Source organism: Bombina bombina, chromosome 1, assembly GCF_027579735.1.
Source record: "Bombina bombina isolate aBomBom1 chromosome 1, aBomBom1.pri, whole genome shotgun sequence".
In the NCBI taxonomy this organism is placed as follows: domain Eukaryota; kingdom Metazoa; phylum Chordata; class Amphibia; order Anura; family Bombinatoridae; genus Bombina; species Bombina bombina.
This window is the reverse complement of record NC_069499.1, coordinates 1,362,221,147-1,362,243,491: the sequence shown is the minus strand read 5'-3', so window position 1 is coordinate 1,362,243,491 and position 22,345 is coordinate 1,362,221,147. Positions and strand designations below refer to the sequence as shown.

The 22,345-nt window shown below is 39.0% G+C and overlaps 1 protein-coding gene across 3 annotated transcripts in view; it reads left to right on the top strand.

The window, feature by feature from the left end:
- PI4KB (phosphatidylinositol 4-kinase beta) overlaps nt 1–22,345 on the top strand; it is a 126,259-nt gene that overhangs the window by 70,475 nt on the left and 33,439 nt on the right. For all 3 annotated transcript variants that reach the window (XM_053703845.1, XM_053703827.1, XM_053703836.1), the window contains 7 exons: nt 6,739–6,966; nt 7,510–7,737; nt 8,555–8,667; nt 8,805–8,909; nt 15,830–15,953; nt 18,452–18,717; nt 18,887–19,019. In XM_053703845.1, coding sequence (XP_053559820.1) covers nt 6,739–6,966; nt 7,510–7,737; nt 8,555–8,667; nt 8,805–8,909; nt 15,830–15,953; nt 18,452–18,717; nt 18,887–19,019 — 1,197 coding nt within the window. The remainder of the gene's footprint in view (nt 1–6,738; nt 6,967–7,509; nt 7,738–8,554; nt 8,668–8,804; nt 8,910–15,829; nt 15,954–18,451; nt 18,718–18,886; nt 19,020–22,345) is intronic.

The window sequence follows — 22,345 nt, the reverse complement described above, 5'->3', positions numbered from 1 at the left end:
TCCTTCAACATCTAAAGTACATATATCCCTGTTGATATGAAAAAGTATATTGCTGATGCAATACAGAAGGCTATGTCTGCTATTTCACCTTCTAATAAACGTAAAAGGTCTTTTAAAACTTCTCATCAAACTGATGAAATTTGTGTTGACCGACAACATACTGAAATATCCTCCTCTGAAGAGGATCTCTCTGCTTCAGAAGATCCTACTTCAGACATTGAAATTGATAAATCTTCTTATCGTTTTAAGATTGAATATATTCAGTCTTTGTTGAAAGAAGTATTGGTTACTTTGGATATTGAGGAGTCTGATCCTCTTGATAACAACACCAGTAAACGTTTATATTCTGTTTTTAAACCTTCTGTGATTACTCTTGAGGTTATTCCTTTTCCAGATGCGGTTTCTAACTTGATTGCTAAGGAATTGTCTAAGCCTGGTGCTTCTTTTAATCCTTCTTCTAAATTTAAGAAGTTATATCCTTTACCAGTGGCTAATTTGGAGTTTTGGGAACGTCCCTAAGGTTGATGGGGGTGTTTTCTACTCTTGCCAAACGTACTACTATCTCTATAGAAGATAGTACTTCGTTTAAGGATCCTTTAGATATGAAGATTGAATCTTATCTAAGGAAAGCTTATTTACATTCTGGCTATATTCTCAGGCCTGCCATTTCTATGGCTGACGTTGCGGCTGCATCAACTTTTTGATTTGATAGCTTAGCACATCAGGAAACAGATCCTGATTTGTCTAGCATTGTTCGTTTGCTTAAAGATGCTAATCATTTTATCTGTGATGCTATTTTTTATATAATCAAGATTAATGTTAAATAAAGCTCTTCTAGTTTTTCTGGCTAGAAGAGCTTTATGGCTTAAATCATGGAATGCTGACATGGTATCTAAATCTAGATTGCTATCTCTATCTTTCCAGGGTAATTTATTTGGTTCTCAGTTGGACTCTGTTATTTCCACTGTCACTGGGGGGAAGGGAGTCGTCCCCCCCCCCCCCCCAAGATAAAAAGTCTAAGGGTAAATCTAAAGCTTCTAATCGGTTTTGTTTCTTTCGTCAGAATAGAGAACAGAAAACCATTCCTTCCCCTAAGGACTCTGGCTCCAATTGGAAGCCATCTTCAAGTTGGAATAAATCCAAGCCTTATAAGAAGCCAAAGCCAGCCCCCAAGACTGCATGAAGGTGCGGCCCTCAATCCAGTTCAACTGTTGGGGGGTAGATTGAAATTATTTCAAAACATTTGGGCAGATTCTGTTCAGAATCAGTGGATTCAGAGCATTGTTTCTCAAGGGTATCGAATAGGTTTCAGAATAAGACCTCCTGTGAAAAGATTCTTTTTCTCTCATGTTCCAACAAATCCTGTGAAAGCTCAGACTTTTCTGAAGTGTTTCAGATTTGGAGCTTTCAGGGGTGATTACACCAGTTCCGCTTCAGGAACAGGGTCTGGGTTTTTATTCAAATCTATTTATTGTCCCAAAGACAGAAAATTCATTCAGACCAATTCTGGATCTGAAGTTTTTGAATCGTTTTGTAAGGGTCCCAACTTTCAAGATGGTGACTATAAGGACTATTCTGCCTTTTGTTCAGCAAGGTCATTACATGTCCGCAATAGACTTACAGGACACTTATCTTCACATTCGGATTCATCCATATCACTATCGGTTTCTGAGATTCTCTTTTCTAGACAAGCATTACCAATTTGTCGCTCTTCCATTTGGCCTAGCGACCGATCCAGGAATCTTTTTGAAGGTTCTCGTGCCCTTCTATCTGTAATTAGAGAGCAGTGTATTGCGTTGTTTGCTTATTTGGACAATATCTTGGTACTGGCTCAATCTTTTCATTTAGCAGAATCTCACACAAATCAACTAGTATTGTTTCTTTAAAGACATGGTTGGAGGATTAATTTACCAAAGAGTTTCTTGATTCCTCAGACAAGGGTCACCTTTTTAGGTTTCCAGATAGATTCAGTGTCCATGACCCTGTCTTTAACAGACAAGAGACAAATGAAATTGGTTTCAGCCTGTCAAAACCTTCAGTCTCGATCATTCCCTTCAGTGGCTATGTGCATGGAAGTTTTAGGTCTCATGACTGCAGCATCGGACGCAATCCCCTTTGCTCGTTTTCATATGAGACCTCTGCAGCTTTGTATGTTGAATCAATGGTGCAGGGATTATACTCTGATATCACAATTGATATTCTTAAATCCTAGCATTCTACTCTCTCTGACTTGGTGGTTAGACCATTGTCGTATTATTCAAGGGGCCTCATTTGTTCGTCCTTCCTGGACTGTAGTCTCAACAGATGCAAGTCTTTCAGGTTGGGGAGCTGTCTGGGGGTCTCTGACAGCACAAGGGGTTTGGAATACTCTAGAGGCGAGGTTACCAATCAGTATCTTAGAACTCTGTGCTATTTTCAGGGCTCTTCAGGCTTGGCCTCTATTAAAGAGAGAACTTTTAATTCGCTTTCAGACAGACAATATCACAACTGTGGCATATGTCAATCAACAGGGAGGGACTCGCAGTCCTTTAGCAATGAAAGAAGTATCACGGATACTTTCTTGGGCGGAATCCAACTCTTGTCTAATTTCTGCGATTCATATCCCAGGTGTAGACATTTGGGAAGCTGATTATCTCAGCCGTCAGACTTTGCATCGGAAGGAGTGGTCTCTTCATCCGGATGTGTTTTTTCAGATTGTACAGATGTGGGGTCTTCCAGAAATAGATCTGATGGGTTCCCATCTAAACAGGAAACTTCCCAGGTACCTGTCCAGGTCCAGGGATCCTCAGGCAGAGGCGGTGAATGCATTAGCAGTTCCTTGGTGGTACCAACCTGCTTATATCTTCCCGCCTCTAGCTCTTCTTCCAAGAGTGATCTCCAAGATCATCATGGAACAATCGTTTGTGTTGCTGGTAGCTCCAGCATGGCCTCACAGGTTTTGGTATGCAGATCTTGTTCAGATGTCCAGTTGCCAACCTTGGCCACTTCCGTTTTTCCATCAGGATCTCAAATAATTAAATTTGAAGGTATGGAGATTGAACGCCTAGTGCTTAGTCATAGAGGTTTCTCTGACTCAGTGATCAATACGATGTTACAAGCTCGTAAATCTGTTTCTAGGAAGATTTTTTATCGCGTTTGGAAGACTTATATTTCATGGTGTTCTTCTCATAAATTCTCTTGGCATTCTTTTAGAATTCCTAGAATTTTACAGTTTCTTCAGGATGGTTTGGATAAAGGTTTGTCTGCAAGTTTTTTGAAGGGACAAATCTCTGCTCTTTCTGTTTTATTTCACAGAAAGATTGCTAAGCTTCCTGATATTCACTGTTTTGTACAGGCTTTGGTCCATATCAAGCCTGTCATTAAATCAATCTCTCCTCCTTGGAGTCTTAATTTGGTTTTGAAGGCTTTACAGGCTCCTCTGTTTGAGCCTATGCATTCTTTGGACATTAAACTACTTTCTTGGAAAGTGTTGTTCCTTTTGGCCATCTCTTCTGCTATGAATTATCTGCTCTTGTGAATCTCCTTTTTTGATTTTTCCATCAGGATAAAGCAGTTTTGCGGACTTAATTTACATTTCTACCCAAGGTTGTGAATTCTAACTTTAATAGAGAAATTGTTGTTCCCTCTTTGTGTCCTAATCCTAAGAATTCTTTGGAGAGATCCTTACATTCTTTGGATGTTATAAGAGCTTTGAAATATTATGTTGAAGCTACTAAAGATTTCAGGAAGACTTCTAGTCTATTTGTTATCTTTTCTGGTTCTAGGAAAGGTCAGAAGGCTTCTGCCATTTCCTTGGCATCTTGGCTAAAGCTTTTGATTCATCAGGCTTATTTGGAGTCGGGTCAGGCCCCGCCTCAGAATTACAGCTCATTCTACTAGATCAGTCTCCACTTCGTGGGCTTTTAAGAATGAAGCTTCAGTTGATCAGATTTGCAAAGCAGCAACTTGGTCTTCTTTGCAAACATTTACTAAATTCTACCGTTTTGATGTATTTGCTTCTTTGGAAGCAGTTTCTGGTAGAAAAGTTTTTCAGGCAGTTGTTTCAGTTTGATTCCTCTGCTTATGTTTAAGTTTTTTCTTTTCATTTATGAGAATGAATTTATATTTTGGGTTGTGGATTAATGTTTTCAGCGGAAAATGGCTGTTATTATTGTATCCCTCCCTCTCTAGTGACTCTTCTGTGGAGTTCCACATCTTGGGTATTGCTATCCCATACATCACTAGCTCATGGACTCTTGCCAATTACATGAAAGAAAACATAATTTATGTAAGAACTTACCTGATAAATTCATTTTTTTCATATTTGCAAGAGTACATGAGACCCACCCTTTTATGGTGGTTATGATTTTTTGTATAAAGCACAATTATTTCCAATTTCTTTTTTTTATGCTTTTTACTCCTTTTTTTATCACCCCACAACTTGGCTATTCGTTAAACTGAAATGTGGGTGTGGTGAGGGGTGTATTTATAGGCATTTTGAGGTTTGGGAAACTTTGCCCCTCCTGGTAGGATTGTATATCCCATACGTCACTAGCTCATGGACTCTTGCCAATATGAAAGAAATGAATTTATCAGCTAAGTTTTTACATAAATTATGTTTTATTTTAGGCTAAATATGGTACAGTTATAAATGAGCTGATAAAGTAACAGTCTCACCAGGTTTATTTTAATGTCTAGGTTTTTTTTTTTATTTAATTGTTTTTTTTTAAATCTCGTCTGACTTGGAGTGTATGCTGAACCAATATATTTCTCAGGCTTAAAGGGACAGTCAAGTCAAAGTTAAACTTTCATGATTCAGATAGGGCATTCAATTTTAAACAACTTTCCAATTATTTTGATAATCAAATTTGCTTTGTTTTCTTTGTATTCTTTGTTGAAAGCTAAACCTAGGTAGGCTCATGCTAATTTCTAAGACCTTGAAGGCTACCTCTTATCTTAGTGCATTTTGACAGTTTTCACAGCTGGACAGCGCTAGGTCATGTGTGCCTTATAGATAACATTGTGTTCACTCCCATGGAGTTATTTGAGTCAGCACTAATTGGCTTAAATGCATGTCTGTCAAAAAAACTGAAATAAGTGGGCAGTCTGCAGAGGCTTAGATACAAGGTAAAAAGTGTATTAATATAACAGTGCTGGTTATGCCAAACTGGTTAATGTGGATAATAAAGGGATTGCCTATCTTTTTAAACAATAAGAAAATTGACTGTCCCTTTAAAGGGATAGTCTAGTCAAAAATAAACTATCATGATTCAGATAGAGCATGCTATTTTAAGCAACTTTTTAATTTACTCCTATTAGCAATTTTTCTTTATTCTCTTGGTATCTTTATTTGAATGTAAGCTTAGGAGCCGGCCCATTTTTGGTTCAGCACCTGGGTAGCGCTTGCTGATTGGTGGCTACATTTAGACACCAATCGGCATAAGCGACCCAGATGCTGAACCAGAATGGGCTAGCTTCTAAGCTTACATTCTTGCTTTTTCAAATAACGATACCAAGAAAACAAAGAAAAATTCAATTGATAATAGAATTAAATTAGAAAGTTGCTTAAAATTGCCTGTGCCATCTGAATCATGAAAGTTTAATTTTAGCTAGACTATCCCTTCAAGTCATGGCAAATTACATCTTTCTTTTTAAACAGGCATCTCCATAGTAAGCTAAATATAGTATAATTACATACAGAAAAGATCCATTTGAGTAATTTCCCTTCTGGTAATTGGTCTGGTTTTTCTGTCGCTGTGGGGTCTTTTACATAAAACATACAGCAGTTGGGCATCTGGTAAGGGAGCCTTGTGAATGCTTTTTATCTTCAGCTGGCGTCAAAATCAGCAATGTGTCATGAAGCAGGAATTGCATTGGGATACAGACTAAACATGGCTTCTTTACATCAGCCTGTAGATTTCATCTTTGGTTCACTCAGTTGTAGCAAGTGCATTAAGTGCTGTAACAATTATACATTTTCAAATATTACTGAGAGATGTTTGTGTGTGTGTGTCCCGGACCTTTTTAATGGGTGCACCACCCGGCTAAAATTGGCTAACATTAAAAATTTTCAATGTTTATTGCACAAATTATCATTAAAGAAATTTGTCAAATTATGCAATTAATTTGTGCTTTGGATATCAGAAAAATTTTATAATATTAAAAAGTTGTATACTAGCAACATTTTCTGTTGAACATTGTGTTTATAAGTATTTATCATGCAATAATTATATTTGATTAAGCCTTTATGGGGTTTGTCTCGTACATCTAAAATGTAATTGATTTTTGGGAAATGTGTACAGTAGACACCATTAGTAGTTCACTGTTCTTTTGCCGCTTGTCTTTACCTATGTATGTATCAATTCATTAGCAGCACTTTAAGGGGTTTTTCCGTCAAGTTTTGATTGCTTTAGTGTCTTTCCTGACCCGATGTCTGCTCTAGAATATAATACAACCAAATTAGAAAAGACCGTTTTATTCCACTGTTAGGGTTTAACACCTGAAGAAAATTGCTCTGGTTTGAAGGATTTAAACTAATAATTTCAACAAATACAGGAAAGAAACCGCTAACAATGGTTTCTTTAGTAGCACATGATATAAGCGCAGACAAGAGCATCTCCTGCAAGTCTAAATCCTTAACATTGTATCTCCTATAATGTTTGATCTGTAATGTTAGATTATTTTGATGGTAGTATTGGGTGGGGAGAGTACATATTATTGTTCAGAAACTGTTTGACATTCTCTCTAAAACCCTATCAGCCAGTGCGGCTTGCTCCAGAGAGGGAGTTCATCAAATCTCTCATGGCCATCGGAAAACGTCTCGCCACCCTCCCCACCAAGGAACAGAAGACCCAGCGGCTCATCTCTGAGCTCTCGCTGCTCAACCACAAGCTTCCAGCTCGTGTCTGGCTGCCTACTGCCAGCTTTGACCACCATGTGGTACGGGTACCTCACACTCAAGCTGTTGTTCTGAACTCCAAGGATAAGGTATTGTCACTTTTTTTTTTTGTTAGTGGGGTAACTGGTGTGAGTAGCAGATGGGGAAAATTGCATTGATTATAGGCAAATGGCTACTCCTGTAAAACCGATTTATAGAGGACCAGTTAAGCAATACCATGTTACATAATTCAGTAAGTTCTGTATATATTTTTTTAACAATACTACAATAGAATAAACCGATAAAGAAAAAAAATATTAGCTTGTGTTAGCATCAGTCCATTAAACTGCTTGTAGATTCCTTATGTCAGGGATGGGGAACCTTGGCACTCCTGATGTTTCAGAAGATTGAAGTCCAGTTGAGCATCATGGGAATTGTAGTTCTGAAATATCTCAAGGGCCAAGGTTCCCCAACCCTGCCTTATGTATTACATTCTATTATTAAAGGAAACATGTATTGCACTTCTGTTGGAAAAGCTTTTACAAATCTCAGAAATATTCACTTGTGGTTTTGACAACTAAAGTAAAGCACTATGCATATGAGAGGTTTGGGATTCTACAGTAAAGATGTTTTCACACTTACGTTCCACACAGGCCCCATACCTTATTTATGTAGAAGTCCTTGAGTGTGAAAACTTTGAGACGTCTACTGTCCCTTCTCGGATCCCAGAGAACCGAATCCGGAGTACAAGGTCTGTGGAGAACCTTCCAGAGTGTGGCATAACTCATGAACAGAGAGCTAGCAGCTTCACTACTGTCCCAAATTATGACAATGATGATGAGGCATGGTCAGTGGATGACATTGGAGAGCTTCAGGTGGAGGTGAGGGACACTGGAATATGAGAATGTAGAAAAACATTTATATGCACTTCAAGAAAGTATTGAAAATAAAAACATTTTATGAAGTTTAAAAGCCATAATAAATGTTCCCGAGAATGAAGTTTAAAGGGACAGCCTAGTCAAAATTAAGCTTTCATGATTAAGATAGTGCATGCAATTTTTAAGCAACTTTCCAAATTTACTTTGTTCTCTTGGTATTCTTTTTTGAAAGCTAAACCTAGGTAGGCTCATATGCTAATTTCTAAGCCCTTGAAGGGAGCCTCTTGTCTCAGTGCCTTTTGACAGTTTTCCACAGGTAGACAGCGCTAGTTCATGTATGCCATATAGATAACGTGCTCACTCCCATGTAGTTATTTATGAGTCAGCACTGATTGGCTAAAATGCAAGTCTGTCAAAAGAACTGAGATAAGGGGGCTGTCTGCAGAGGCTTAGATACAAGGAGGTAATCACAGAGGTAAAAAGTGTATTAATATAACCTTGCTGGTTATGCAAAACTGGGGAATGGCTAATGAAGGGATCATCTATCTTTTTAAATAATAAACATTTTCAAGTAGACTGTCTCTTTAACGGTATAATTTATGATATTGGGCATTACCAAAATAGTTGTTATATACATACACTAACCTGCTGGCAAAAATGTAGAGGTCAATAGAATATTATTACTGACTATAGTGTGGGGCCAATATGAGCCTATTCCTGATTGCAAAAATAAAAATGAGTTTTAAATAAAGTTACTGATTCAAATATTCATTTTTTTTTCTTTGTCTTGATTAGTCTCACTCCTTTTCTGTCCCTATAGCTACCTGAGCTTCATGCTAATAGCTGTGACAACATCTCCCAGTTTTCAGTGGACAGTATTACGAGCCAGGAGAACAATAAGGAGCCTGTCTTTATAGCAGCTGGAGACATCAGGTGAGTGTTACTGCTTTACCTCCTGTTTTTTGCCAGCTTGATTGAGCTTATTAAAAAGAAGAGAGCGACACTTTATAGATCTACACAGCCAGTATCCAGAGATCTAACTTTATTTTGTCTTTCAATGTCTTCTGCAGGAGACGTCTTTCAGAACAGTTGGCCAGCACACCAACAACCTTTCGCAGGGACCCAGAAGATCCTTCTGCTGTCGCCCTTAAGGAGCCATGGCAGGAAAAAGTCAGGTGAAAATATTGAGACGTATGCATCCTCTGGTCACACAATCAAGGAGAGCTTAATATGTAGCTGATTATTTGCAGTTTCTTCTGTTAAGTGTGATCAGTCCACGGGTCATCATTACTTCTGGGATATTACTCCTCCCCAACAGGAAGTGCAAGAGGATTCACCCAGCAGAGCTGCATATAGCTCCTCCCCTCTACGTCACTCCCAGTCATTCTCTTGCACCCAACGACTAGATAGGATGTGTGAGAGGACTATGGTGATTATACTTAGTTTTATATCTTCAATCAAAAGTTTGTTATTTTAAAATAGCACCGGAGTGTGTTATTACCTCTCTGGCAGAGTTTGAAGAAGAATCTACCAGAGTTTTTGCTATGATTTTAGCCGGAGTAGTTAAGATCATATTGCTGTTTCTCGGCCATCTGAGGAGAGGTAAACTTCAGATCAGGGGACAGCGGGCAGATGAATCTGCATAGAGGTATGTAGCAGCTTTTATTTTCTGACAATGGAATTGATGAGAAAATCCTGCCATACCGATATAATGTCATGTATGTATACTTTACACTTCAGTATTCTGGGGAATGGTACTTCACTAGAATTACACTGTAAGAAGTACATAAAGCTGTTTAATAACTAGAGATTATGTTTAACGTTTTTGCTGGAATGTAAAATCGTTTTCATTTGCTGAGGTACTGAGTGAATAAATGTTTGGGCACTATTTTTCCACTTGGCAGTTGCTTAATCTTTTTTCTGACAGTTTCTGTTCTCTCTCACTGCTGTGTGAGGGGGAGGGGCCGTTTTTTGGCGCTTTTGCTACGCATCAGATATTTCAGTCAGCAGCTCATTGTATTTCCTGCATGATCCGGTTCATCTCTACAGAACTCAGGGGTCTTCAAAACTTATTTTGAGGGAGGTAATTTCTCTCAGCAGAGCTGTGAGAATTATAGTTGACTGAGATAAAAAACGTTTATTCTGTAATTTGTTTCCTGCTTTCAGAATTTGTTATCTTTGCTAATGGGATTAAACCTTTGCTAAAGTTGTGTTGTTTACAAGGATTGAGGCTATAACTGTTTCAATCTATTAATTTTCAACTGTCATAGATCTTCTGTGCTTCTTAAAGGCACAGTACGTTTTTAATATTATTCTAATTGAATTGTATTCCAAGTTGCAAGTTTATTTGCTAGTGTGTTAAACATGTCTGATTCAGAGGAAGATACCTGTGTCATTTGTTGCAATGCCAAAGTGGAGCCCAATAGAAATTTATGTACTAACTGTATTGATGCTACTTTAAATAAAAGTCAATCTGTACAAATTGAACAAATTTCACCAAACAACGAGGGGAGAGTTATGCCGACTAACTCGCCTCACGTGTCAGTACCTGCATCTCCCGCTCGGGAGGTGCGTGATATTGTAGCGCCGAGTAAATCTGGGCGGCCATTACAAATCACATTACAGGATATGGCTACTGTTATGACTGAAGTTTTGGCTAAATTACCAGAACTAAGAGGTAAGCGTGATCACTCTGGGGTGAGAACAGAGTGCGCTGATAATATTAGGGCCATGTCAGACACTGCGTCACAGGTGGCAGAACATGAGGACGGAGAACTTCATTCTGTGGGTGACGGTTCTGATCCAAACAGACTGGATTCAGATATTTCAAATTTTAAATTTAAACTGGAAAACCTCCGTGTATTACTAGGGGAGGTGTTAGCGGCTCTGAATGATTGTAACACAGTTGCAATACCAGAGAAAATGTGTAGGTTGGATAAATATTTTGCGGTACCGGCGAGTACTGAGGTTTTTCCTATACCTAAGAGACTTACTGAAATTGTTACTAAGGAGTGGGATAGACCCGGTGTGCCGTTCTCACCCCCTCCGATATTTAGAAAAATGTTTCCAATAGACGCCACCACACGGGACTTATGGCAAACGGTCCCTAAGGTGGAGGGAGCAGTTTCTACTTTAGCTAAGCGTACCACTATCCCGGTGGAGGATAGCTGTGCTTTTTCAGATCCAATGGATAAAAAATTAGAGGGTTACCTTAAGAAAATGTTTGTTCAACAAGGTTTTATATTGCAACCCCTTGCATGCATTGCGCCGATCACGGCTGCAGCGGCATTCTGGATTGAGTCTCTGGAAGAGAACATTAGTTCAGCTACTCTGGACGACATTACGGACAGGCTTAGCGTCCTTAAACTAGCTAATTCATTCATTTCGGAGGCCGTAGTACATCTAACTAAACTTACGGCGAAGAATTCAGGATTCGCCATTCAGGCACGCAGGGCGCTGTGGCTAAAATCCTGGTCAGCTGATGTTACTTCTAAGTCTAAATTGCTTAATATACCTTTCAAAGGGCAGACCTTATTCGGGCCCGGGTTGAAAGAGATTATCGCTGACATTACAGGAGGTAAAGGCCATGCCCTGCCTCAGGACAAAGCCAAAGCTAAGGCTAGACAGTCTAATTTTCGTTCCTTTCGTAATTTCAAAGCAGGAGCAGCATCAACTTCCTCTGCACCAAAACAGGAAGGAGCTGTTGCTCGCTACAGACAAGGCTGGAAACCTAACCAGTCCTGGAACAAGGGCAAGCAGACCAGGAAACCTGCTGCTGCCCCTAAAACAGCATGAATTGAGGGCCCCCGATCCGGGATCGGATCTAGTGGGGGGCAGACTTTCTCTCTTCACCCAGGCTTGGGCAAGAGATGTCCAGGATCCCTGGGCGCTAGAGATAATATCTCAGGGATACCTTCTGGACTTCAAATACTCTCCTCCAAGAGAGAGATTTCATCTGTCAAGGTTGTCAACAATCCAGACAAAGAAAGAGGCGTTTCTACGCTGCGTACAAGAGCTCTTGTTAATGGGAGTAATCCATCCAGTTCCACGATCGGAACAGGGACAGGGGTTTTACTCAAATCTGTTTGTGGTTCCCAAAAAAGAGGGAACTTTCAGACCAATCCTGGACTTAAAGATCCTAAACAAATTCCTAAGAGTTCCATCGTTCAAGATGGAGACTATTCGGACAATTTTACCTATGATCCAAGAGGGTCAGTACATGACCACTGTAGATTTAAAAGATGCTTACCTTCACATACCGATTCACAAAGATCATTACCGGTACCTAAGGTTTGCCTTCCTAGACAGGCATTACCAGTTTGTGGCTCTTCCATTCGGATTGGCTACAGCTCCAAGAATCTTCACAAAGGTTCTGGGTGCTCTTCTGGCGGTACTAAGACCGCGGGGAATCTCGGTAGCTCCATACCTAGACGACATTCTGATACAAGCTTCAAGCTTTCAAACTGCCAAGTCTCATACAGAGTTAGTACTGGCATTTCTAAGGTCACATGGATGGAAGGTGAACGAAAAGAAAAGTTCACTCGTTCCACTCACAAGAGTTCCTTTCCTGGGGACTCTTATAGATTCTGTAGAAATTAAGATTTACCTGACAGAGGACAGGCTAACAAGACTTCAAAGTGCTTGCCGCACCCTTCATTCCATTCAACACCCGTCAGTGGCTCAATGCATGGAGGTAATCGGCTTAATGGTAGCGGCAATGGACATAGTACCCTTTGCACGCTTACACCTCAGACCACTGCAACTGTGCATGCTAAGTCAGTGGAATGGGGATTACTCAGACTTATCCCCTTCTCTGAATCTGGATCAAGAGACCAGAAATTCTCTTCTATGGTGGCTTTCTCGGCCACATCTGTCCAGGGGGATGCCATTCAGCAGACCAGACTGGACAATTGTAACAACAGACGCCAGCCTTCTAGGTTGGGGTGCCGTCTGGAATTCTCTGAAGGCTCAGGGACAATGGAGTCAGGAGGAGAGTCTCCTGTCAATAAACATTCTGGAATTGAGAGCAGTTCTCAATGCCCTCCTGGCTTGGCCCCAGTTGACAACTCGGGGGTTCATCAGGTTTCAGTCGGACAACATCACGACTGTAGCTTACATCAACCATCAGGGAGGGACAAGAAGCTCCCTAGCTATGATGGAAGTATCAAAGATAATTCGCTGGGCAGAGTCTCACTCTTGCCACCTGTCAGCAATCCACATCCCGGGAGTGGAGAACTGGGAGGCGGATTTCTTAAGTCGTCAGACTTTTCATCCGGGGGAGTGGGAACTTCATCCGGAGGTCTTTGCCCAAATACTTCGACGTTGGGGCAAACCAGAGATAGATCTCATGGCGTCTCGACAGAACGCCAAGCTTCCTCGTTACGGGTCCAGATCCAGGGATCCAGGAGCAGTCCTGATAGATGCCCTGACAGCACCTTGGGACTTCAGGATGGCTTACGTGTTTCCACCCTTCCCGATGCTTCCTCGATTGATTGCCAGAATCAAACAAGAGAGAGCATCAGTGATTCTAATAGCACCTGCGTGGCCACGCAGGACTTGGTATGCAGACCTGGTGGACATGTCATCCTGTCCACCTTGGTCTCTACCTCTGAAACAGGACCTTCTGATACAGGGTCCCTTCAAACATCAAAATCTAACTTCTCTGAAGCTGACTGCTTGGAAATTGAACGCTTGATTTTATCAAGACGTGGGTTTTCTGAGTCAGTTATTGATACCTTAATACAGGCTAGGAAACCTGTTACCAGAAAGATTTACCATAAGATATGGCGTAAATACCTATATTGGTGTGAATCCAAAGGTTACTCTTGGAGTAAGGTTAGGATTCCTAGGATATTGTCTTTTCTACAAGAAGGTTTAGAAAAGGGTTTATCTGCTAGTTCATTAAAGGGACAGATCTCAGCTCTGTCCATTCTGTTACATAAACGTCTGTCAGAAGTTCCTGACGTCCAGGCTTTTTGTCAGGCTTTGGCCAGGATTAAGCCTGTGTTTAAAACTGTTGCTCCACCATGGAGTTTAAACCTTGTTCTTAATGTTTTACAGGGCGTTCCGTTTGAACCCCTTCATTCCATTGATATAAAGTTGTTATCTTGGAAAGTTCTATTTTTAATGGCTATTTCCTCGGCTCGAAGAGTCTCTGAATTATCAGCCTTACATTGTGATTCTCCTTATTTGATTTTTCATTCGGATAAGGTAGTTCTGCGTACTAAACCTGGGTTCTTACCTAAGGTAGTTACTAACAGGAATATCAATCAAGAGATTGTTGTTCCTTCTTTGTGCCCAAATCCTTCTTCAAAGAAGGAACGTCTACTGCACAACCTGGATGTAGTCCGTGCTCTAAAATTTTACTTACAGGCAACTAAGGAATTTCGACAAACGTCTTCTCTGTTTGTCGTTTACTCTGGGCAGAGGAGAGGTCAAAAAGCTTCTGCTACCTCTCTTTCTTTTTGGCTTCGTAGCATAATTTGTTTAGCTTATGAGACTGCTGGACAGCAGCCTCCTGAAAGAATTACAGCTCATTCTACTAGAGCTGTGGCTTCCACTTGGGCCTTCAAGAATGAGGCCTCTGTTGAGCAGATTTGCAAGGCTGCAACTTGGTCTTCGCTTCATACTTTTTCCAAATTTTACAAATTTGACACTTTTGCTTCATCGGAGGCTATTTTTGGGAGAAAGGTTCTTCAGGCAGTGGTTCCTTCTGTATAAAGAGCCTGCCTATCCCTCCCGTCATCCGTGTACTTTTGCTTTGGTATTGGTATTGGTATCCCAGAAGTAATGATGACCCGTGGACTGATCACACTTAACAGAAGAAAACATAATTTATGCTTACCTGATAAATTCCTTTCTTCTGTAGTGTGATCAGTCCACGGCCCGCCCTGTTTTTTTAAGGCAGGTAAATATTTTTTAATTTATACTCCAGTCACCACTTCACCCTTGGCTTTTCCTTTCTCGTTGGTCCTTGGTCGAATGACTGGGAGTGACGTAGAGGGGAGGAGCTATATGCAGCTCTGCTGGGTGAATCCTCTTGCACTTCCTGTTGGGGAGGAGTAATATCCCAGAAGTAATGATGACCCGTGGACTGATCACACTACAGAAGAAAGGAATTTATCAGGTAAGCATAAATTATGTTTTTGTCCAAAAAGTTTCAGCTTATCTAGGGTATGTCTGCGTGGCATATTAAACTGCAAATTCAGTAGGGGAGATACGTTTTACTTTTTTGTTTTGTTTCTGATACATGTAAGTTAAAGGAACAGTCTAGTCAAAATTAAACTTTTATGATTCAGATAGGGCATATCATTTTAAACAATTTTCCAATTTACTTTTATCATCAAATTTGCTTTGTTCTCTTGGTATCCTTAGTTGAAAGCTAAACCCAGTTAGGCTCATGCTAATTTCGAAACCCTTTAAGGTCACCTCTTAATGCATTAGACTGTTTTTTTACAGCTAGAGGGTGTTAGTTCGTATGCGTTTTATAGATAACATTGTGCTTACACCTGTGGAGCTACCTAGGAGTCAGCACTGATTGGCTTAAATGCAAGTCTGTCAAAAGAACTGAAATAATGGGCGGTCTGCTGAGGCTTAGATACAAGATAATCACAGAGGTAAAAAGTGTATTAATATACCAGTGTTGATTATGCAAAACTGGGGAATATGTAATAAAGGGGTTATTTTTCTTTTTAAACAATACAAATTCTGGAGTAGACTGTCCCTTTAAGTAAATAAAACTAGACACAAATTGCCAGGAAAGGTTTTGTTTTTAATTGTATGACTAAACTTTGTTTTTACAGACACATCAGCAGGTTAATGAAAGATTTGTCTAATAAAGATAATGGCTGATTTACTACAACAAGCTAATTACTGCATATAATAGTCATGTAAATCCAGATTCAGAAGGCATTTTCAGTAAAGGAAACGAGTACAGATGATCTAGAGGTGTAAAGAGATGTGTGAAGGGGAAGTCACTGCTTGATCTTATTGTGAAAACAAGAACAGACTGAATGTTTTTTTCTCAAACAATGTTGAGATACTGAAAAAAGGCTGATGTTTCTCACTAACTCCTTGTCATTTTTTTTTTCTGCAGAAGAATAAGAGAAGGCTCACCCTATGGCCATTTCCCCAACTGGAGACTCCTGTCTGTAATTGTAAAATGTGGGGATGACCTTCGTCAAGAGCTGCTAGCATACCAGGTTCTGAAACAGCTCCAGGTGAGTGGTTATGTGAGTTGTACTGTGCCAGAGCTCCCTCTGCAGGTTGTCTGCTGGTACTACACACTGTGCTTAGTAATGTAGAGATGTCTGCCCTTTAAAGGGACATAGTACTCAAAAATGTTCTTTCATGTATATTACATATGTATTTTGGCATGAAAAAGGTTCAAGGGGCAATGTATTTAGGCTAGTTAACTGTATTACAAACTGCTGGTATACCCTTTTAAATGCGCTGGACTCTCTCCCACCCCCACTTGGTGGGGGTGGGGGTTGATTTCTGTTGTTTTTAGTGTAGGTGCTTGTTTCAACAGGCAAACACAGAGCAATGTTTCAAATAGTATAATACACTCCAGTGGGTAAAATTGATCATTTGGGAAGGGAAGAACAATATACAGTACAACATCCCTTTAAGTCCAGAGTTGTTCCTATTAAAATGGGCAACGATACCACTGCCTCTAGCACTTTCTTCAAAATATGTTCCCACTTGAATTGCTCACGATTGGATTCAGGCAGCTTTACTGTAATGCAGTGATGCTTTCTAAGTACTTTCTCTTGCATTCATTTGCTGTCATTTATATACCTTTATTTCATGTCATGGTGTCAGATGATAAGAAGATAATCATTTTATTTGTATTTTTCGCTGAAGATACTAATGAAATGTATATGTAAAAGAAAAATCATATAATGATATATATGCAGTTATTTTTGCTCTACTATCTCACATTCGTAGTGATAGTACATCTAGCAGGAGATAGGATGTGACCGTTTGGGTTAATATTAAGCCACTGCCTGTTGAAAGGCAGAAATGTATAATTGTGTAAACACTTTACTCTTCCTAAACCATCTAGTTGATTTGTAGCGTGGAACAATGAACAATCTTTACAAAATAGCAATCTCCTTCTGATTTTGACTCAAAAATCAAGAAGTGATTTAAACATTTAAAGCAGAGCTTTCCAAACTTTTCAATTTGGTGACACACTTTTTAGACCTACATCATTTCGCGACACAGTAATTCAGTTGTACTGGCAAACAGGAGGTTAAACTAACTTGTTTTAAGAGATACGGACACATACATAAATTATATAATAACAAAATGTATTTACAAGTAACAGTATGTATATGCAAGAATAACACCAATAGCTAATTACTATTTTAATTGGATGTATGAGGTTGATGGGATGAACACAGTTTCTGAATATTTAGTGGAATATTAGCTAAAGACACTCGCATTTCATCATCAAGCATTTTTAAGCTTCCACTTCCTATCCATATATCAAGAGCAGGAGCAGCAATGCATACTGGGAGCTAGCTGCAAAAAAAAAAACATTTTGACTTCTGACTTCAGCTCAGCATTTAAGCTGCCACCCTCAGAGCTCCATGAGTCCGACTGACTAGTGCCCGAGCTGCAAACACACTGCTGTCCCACTCAATGACTACACATGCAGTCACGAGCCGATTGAGGAGACTACACGTGCAGTCAGGAGCCAATGTGCCGCCAATGGGAATAGTTACAGTTCCCACTGAGCTGCGCTAATAGGTTAAGATGATCTGTGACCCACTAGGTATCAACCATGTGATATGCGTAGCAGGTGGAAAGTCGGAAACCAAAAAAAAAAATTTAATAAAAAAAAATGTGTGCTGAAGCAGGGACACACCTACACACTGCAGCCGACACACTAATGTGTCACGACACACAGTTTGGAAAGCACTGATTTAAAGGGATAGAAAGATGAAAATGTAAATGGGTGTGAATAGTATACAGCAGTGTTTAAGCAGCATACATACATATGCTGTGAGCACCCTGTTCGGCAGCATTCAAACACCATACCTTTTCAGACAGCTGCTGTTGGTGTGTATTGCGTCAGTGAAGACAATTTGTGTCATAGAAGCCACGGCTGTGTTTACATGCTGGTGTAAGGGGCAATTACAGTATATGTGCATAGGCCTAAAAACAAAAACAAAATAACTTTATTAGAAGCAATTTTGCTAAAATGCCCCACTCGCATTTCAGTTTTGACCTTTCTATCCCTTTGAACACATATTCACTACCACCTTGAGCAGGCCACTTATATTCCAGTTTAGGATATACCAAGTGAGTCAATCAAAACATACATACATGCGCTCCAATCATTGGCTGTGTCCTAATCTGGAGTGCAATTTCAGTCCACCAAAAGTGTGACTTGTCAGAGGTTAAACATAGAGCGTGGATGATAATTTGTTTAAACATTAAATTCTGTAACGAAATAGAGCATTTTATTTAAAAAAAAAAAAAATTTTACTTTAGGTAAAATATTTATTTTGTTATACTTCATCTCACAACTGTCTATGAATTGAGCTGGTAATTTATTTGATGGTGAAATGAGTTAAACATTTATAAAGTGTGTCTTTTTAAATCGTCTGTTTGGGTCAATGTCTTTTTATTCATTGAACAGTGATAAGATGCAAGTTCTACATAATGTTAAATAATAACCTGAGAAATGTTTGTTTTACTCCTTTAGTCCATCTGGGAGCATGAACGGGTACCTCTGTGGATCCGGCCTTATAAGATCCTGGTGATATCTGCAGACAGTGGAATGATCGAGCCAGTGGTGAATACAGTGTCCATACATCAAGTGAAGAAGCAATCACAGCTGTCGCTGCTTGACTACTTCTTACAGGAACATGGAAACTACACCACTGAGGCCTTCCTTACAGCACAGCGCAACTTTGTTCAGAGCTGTGCAGGATACTGTCTGGTCTGCTATTTGCTGCAGGTCAAGGACAGGTGAGTGTGGCCTGTGCTTAGGGCAAGCGTACCAGTAGCAGGTCAGTACACTGGATACAGGTCACTGGTATACAGTCTGATAAAATGAGACCTTCATTAGATAGAATGCCAGTGGTAGGGAGAGTGTATCTTCAGACTAATTAGATGAGTGTTTGCTTTCCTTTTCCAGACACAATGGAAACATCCTGCTTGATGCTGAGGGACACATTATCCATATAGACTTTGGATTTATTCTCTCCAGTTCCCCCCGAAATCTTGGCTTCGAGACCTCTGCCTTCAAACTGACCTCAGAGTTTGTTGACGTATGTTTAACACAAATATTAATGTTGGAAATAAAATTATGTAGAGTTAGAAAACTTAGTGTTTTTTTTGTAGAGCTAAAAACATTTAAAGGGATACTGAACCCAAATTTTTTCTTTCGTTAATTCAGATAGAGCATGCAATTTTAAGCACCTTTCTAATTTACTCCTATTATCAATTTTTCTTCGTTCTCTTGCTATCTTTATTTGAAAAAGAAAGTCCAGAACCCTGGACAGCACTTGTTTATTGGTGGATTAGTTTATCCACCAATCAGCAAGAACAACCCAGCTTGTTCACCAAAAATGGACGGGCATCTAAACTTACATTCTTGCTTTTCAAATAAAAATACCAAGAGAATGAAGAACATTTTCTTATAGGAGTAAATTAGAAAGTTGCTTAAAATTGCATGCTCTATCTGAATCACAAAATAAAAAAATTGAGTTTAGTGTCCCTTTAAATATCTTTTTGAAGATGTATGATCAATGTTCCATTTGTGAACTATCAGGAAGTCCAGTGATACTTTCTTTGGAGGCATTATGTCATCCCTCCACATGACTTTATAAATGAGCTTTCCAATAGAAAACCATCCATGACTATCAAGTTAATGGGATATCCAACTTCAAAGTTTTTATTGTTTAAAAAGATAGATAATCCATTTATTGCCCATTCCCAAGTTTTGCACAGCCACAGTATATTAATATACTTTTAACCTCTATGATTACCTTGTATCTAATCTTCTTTTTAAAGCCCCTTGATCACATGGCTATTTATTATCTATTTAGGTATGTGTACCGAGCGCTAAAGTTTATAAAAAGGCCTTAAGCTTACTAACAGATTAGCCTCCTAGCAGGCTAAATAGTAGGTAACAGAATAGGGGGCGATAGTAAGCGCTGAATAGCTTAAAAGGCTGGAAACTAAATTCTGGCGAATAATTTATTCCATATACATTCAAATTAAAATCACAGATAAAATGTTAAAACACAATGTTCATATAGAAATACAGTAAAATTCTATTCATGGATCCATGAAATATTCCAGGAGTTTTGTACCTGGCTACTTTAGTTATACAAAACCTTGAATGTAGTTATCTCCAAAGTTCTTATGTGTGTTTGGGATAGATTAATAAGTCGGTTACCTGACTTAGGCGTTCTGGATATGGTTCTATTGTCAGTGGATGAAAAATGTGTGGACTGTGGTTCAGATCAGACCAATGTGATGTGTAACAATAAACAATATATCAACTTTCAAATAAACATTAAAATCTCAGCACATGATGGTGTAAAAGCATTCGTTCAAACTTCAATACAAAATTCAAAAAATAATACAATAATCAAAGGCGTGTGAGATCCGTCACCGGACCAAGTGGAGGAGGGGCTGTGAAAGAACGTGACGTTGATGCAAAAAGTAGGTGTTTAACCCCAGAGAAATGTGAATCCACACTAGCGCTAGTGAAAAAATTCAAAAAGAAAAAAAAATAAAGAAAATATAGAAAAATATATATATAGTTCAATGTAGATCAAACTTGGACAGATGAAAAAATGTGAGACAGATGAAAATAATGTGTATCTTCGAAAATAAATGAATAATCCCTTTGAAAAATAAAACAAAAATATCTGCAATCCAAAAGTGTAAAATTACTTAAAATAGATATAAATCTTGATGGGCAAAAGTCTTAATTGGCAGAAATTCTATATAGGTGCTCCAAAACACAGAGCCGCTTCAGCACCCTAGGTGCCAGATCCGGAGGTGGTAGTTACCAACTGGTAAGTGATATTGTTAGTGGCTATGATGGAAGTCCATATAGTATATATAGAAATATTGTTCATAAAGTCAATATCACAAAAATATAAAAATATAAAAAGATGAAAAAGCCTGAAAGAGAAAAAGAAAAACAATAGTGCAACACTGTATATAAGGGACAATAGTGGTATAAGAATCAAGCTCACCAGTATGTCTGTCAACGCGTTTCGGCCACGATTTGGCCTTTCTCAAGACTATACTGAATTTGTGTGGACTGGGAGCTTATAAAGCCTAGATGTGGGATTGTTTGTGGGCGGTTTTGGCGCCAAATTTTGAGAGGGTAATCCCCTTCCTGTTTGCCTCAAAGCATCTCTGGGAAATTTTGAGAGGGTAATCCCCTTCCTGTTTGCCTCAAAGCATCTCTGGGGAATGTACACATATTATCTTAGTCTAATTTTCATCATAGTTTTCTATCTTCTTATATCAGTATTGGTTATATGATATAGTGCAAATTAACAGAATTTTTTTTTTTTTTTTTTTATTAAAAATGTGTCCCGGATCTATAACATACGTAATGCCGTTAGGGCTCTAAGTTAAACTTCTACCGTATTATGAAGTATAAATCTTTCTCTAGTATGTTACATCTTACAGTGTATTCCTTTCTTCGGAATAAGGAGTGTGGGTGCTAGTATTTGGATTTCGATCGCTTAGTTTGTTTTTATTGGGAGAAAATTGATATTTCAGAACCGGATGTGACGGCTCCCGTGTTGCTGTCTGGTGTATAATTCTATCATGGGCTTCCGGTTTGTTGTTTTATTACTGCTACTACTATGTGTAGCTTACGGATGTTATAAATTCTGACTAAAGAAAGTATATTTAGTCAGAATTTATAACATCCGTAAGCTACACATAGTAGTAGCAGTAATAAAACAACAAACCGGAAGCCCATGATAGAATTATACACCAGACAGCAACACGGGAGCCGTCACATCCGGTTCTGAAATATCAATTTTCTCCCAATAAAAACAAACTAAGCGATCGAAATCCAAATACTAGCACCCACACTCCTTATTCCGAAGAAAGGAATACACTGTAAGATGTAACATACTAGAGAAAGATTTATACTTCATAATACGGTAGAAGGTTAACTTAGAGCCCTAACGGCATTACGTATGTTATAGATCCGGGACACATTTTTAATATAAAAAAAAAAAAATTCTGTTAATTTGCACTATATCATATAACCAATACTGATATAAGAAGATAGAAAACTATGATGAAAATTAGACTAAGATAATATGTGTACATTCCCCAGAGATGCTTTGAGGCAAACAGGAAGGGGATTACCCTCTCAAAATTTGGCGCCAAAACCGCCCACAAACAATCCCACATCTAGGCTTTATAAGCTCCCAGTCCACACAAATTCAGTATAGTCTTGAGAAAGGCCAAATCGTGGCCGAATCGCGTTGACAGACATACTGGTGAGCTTGATTCTTATACCACTATTGTCCCTTATATACAGTGTTGCACTATTGTTTTTCTTTTTCTCTTTCAGGCTTTTTCATCTTTTTATATTTTTGTGATATTG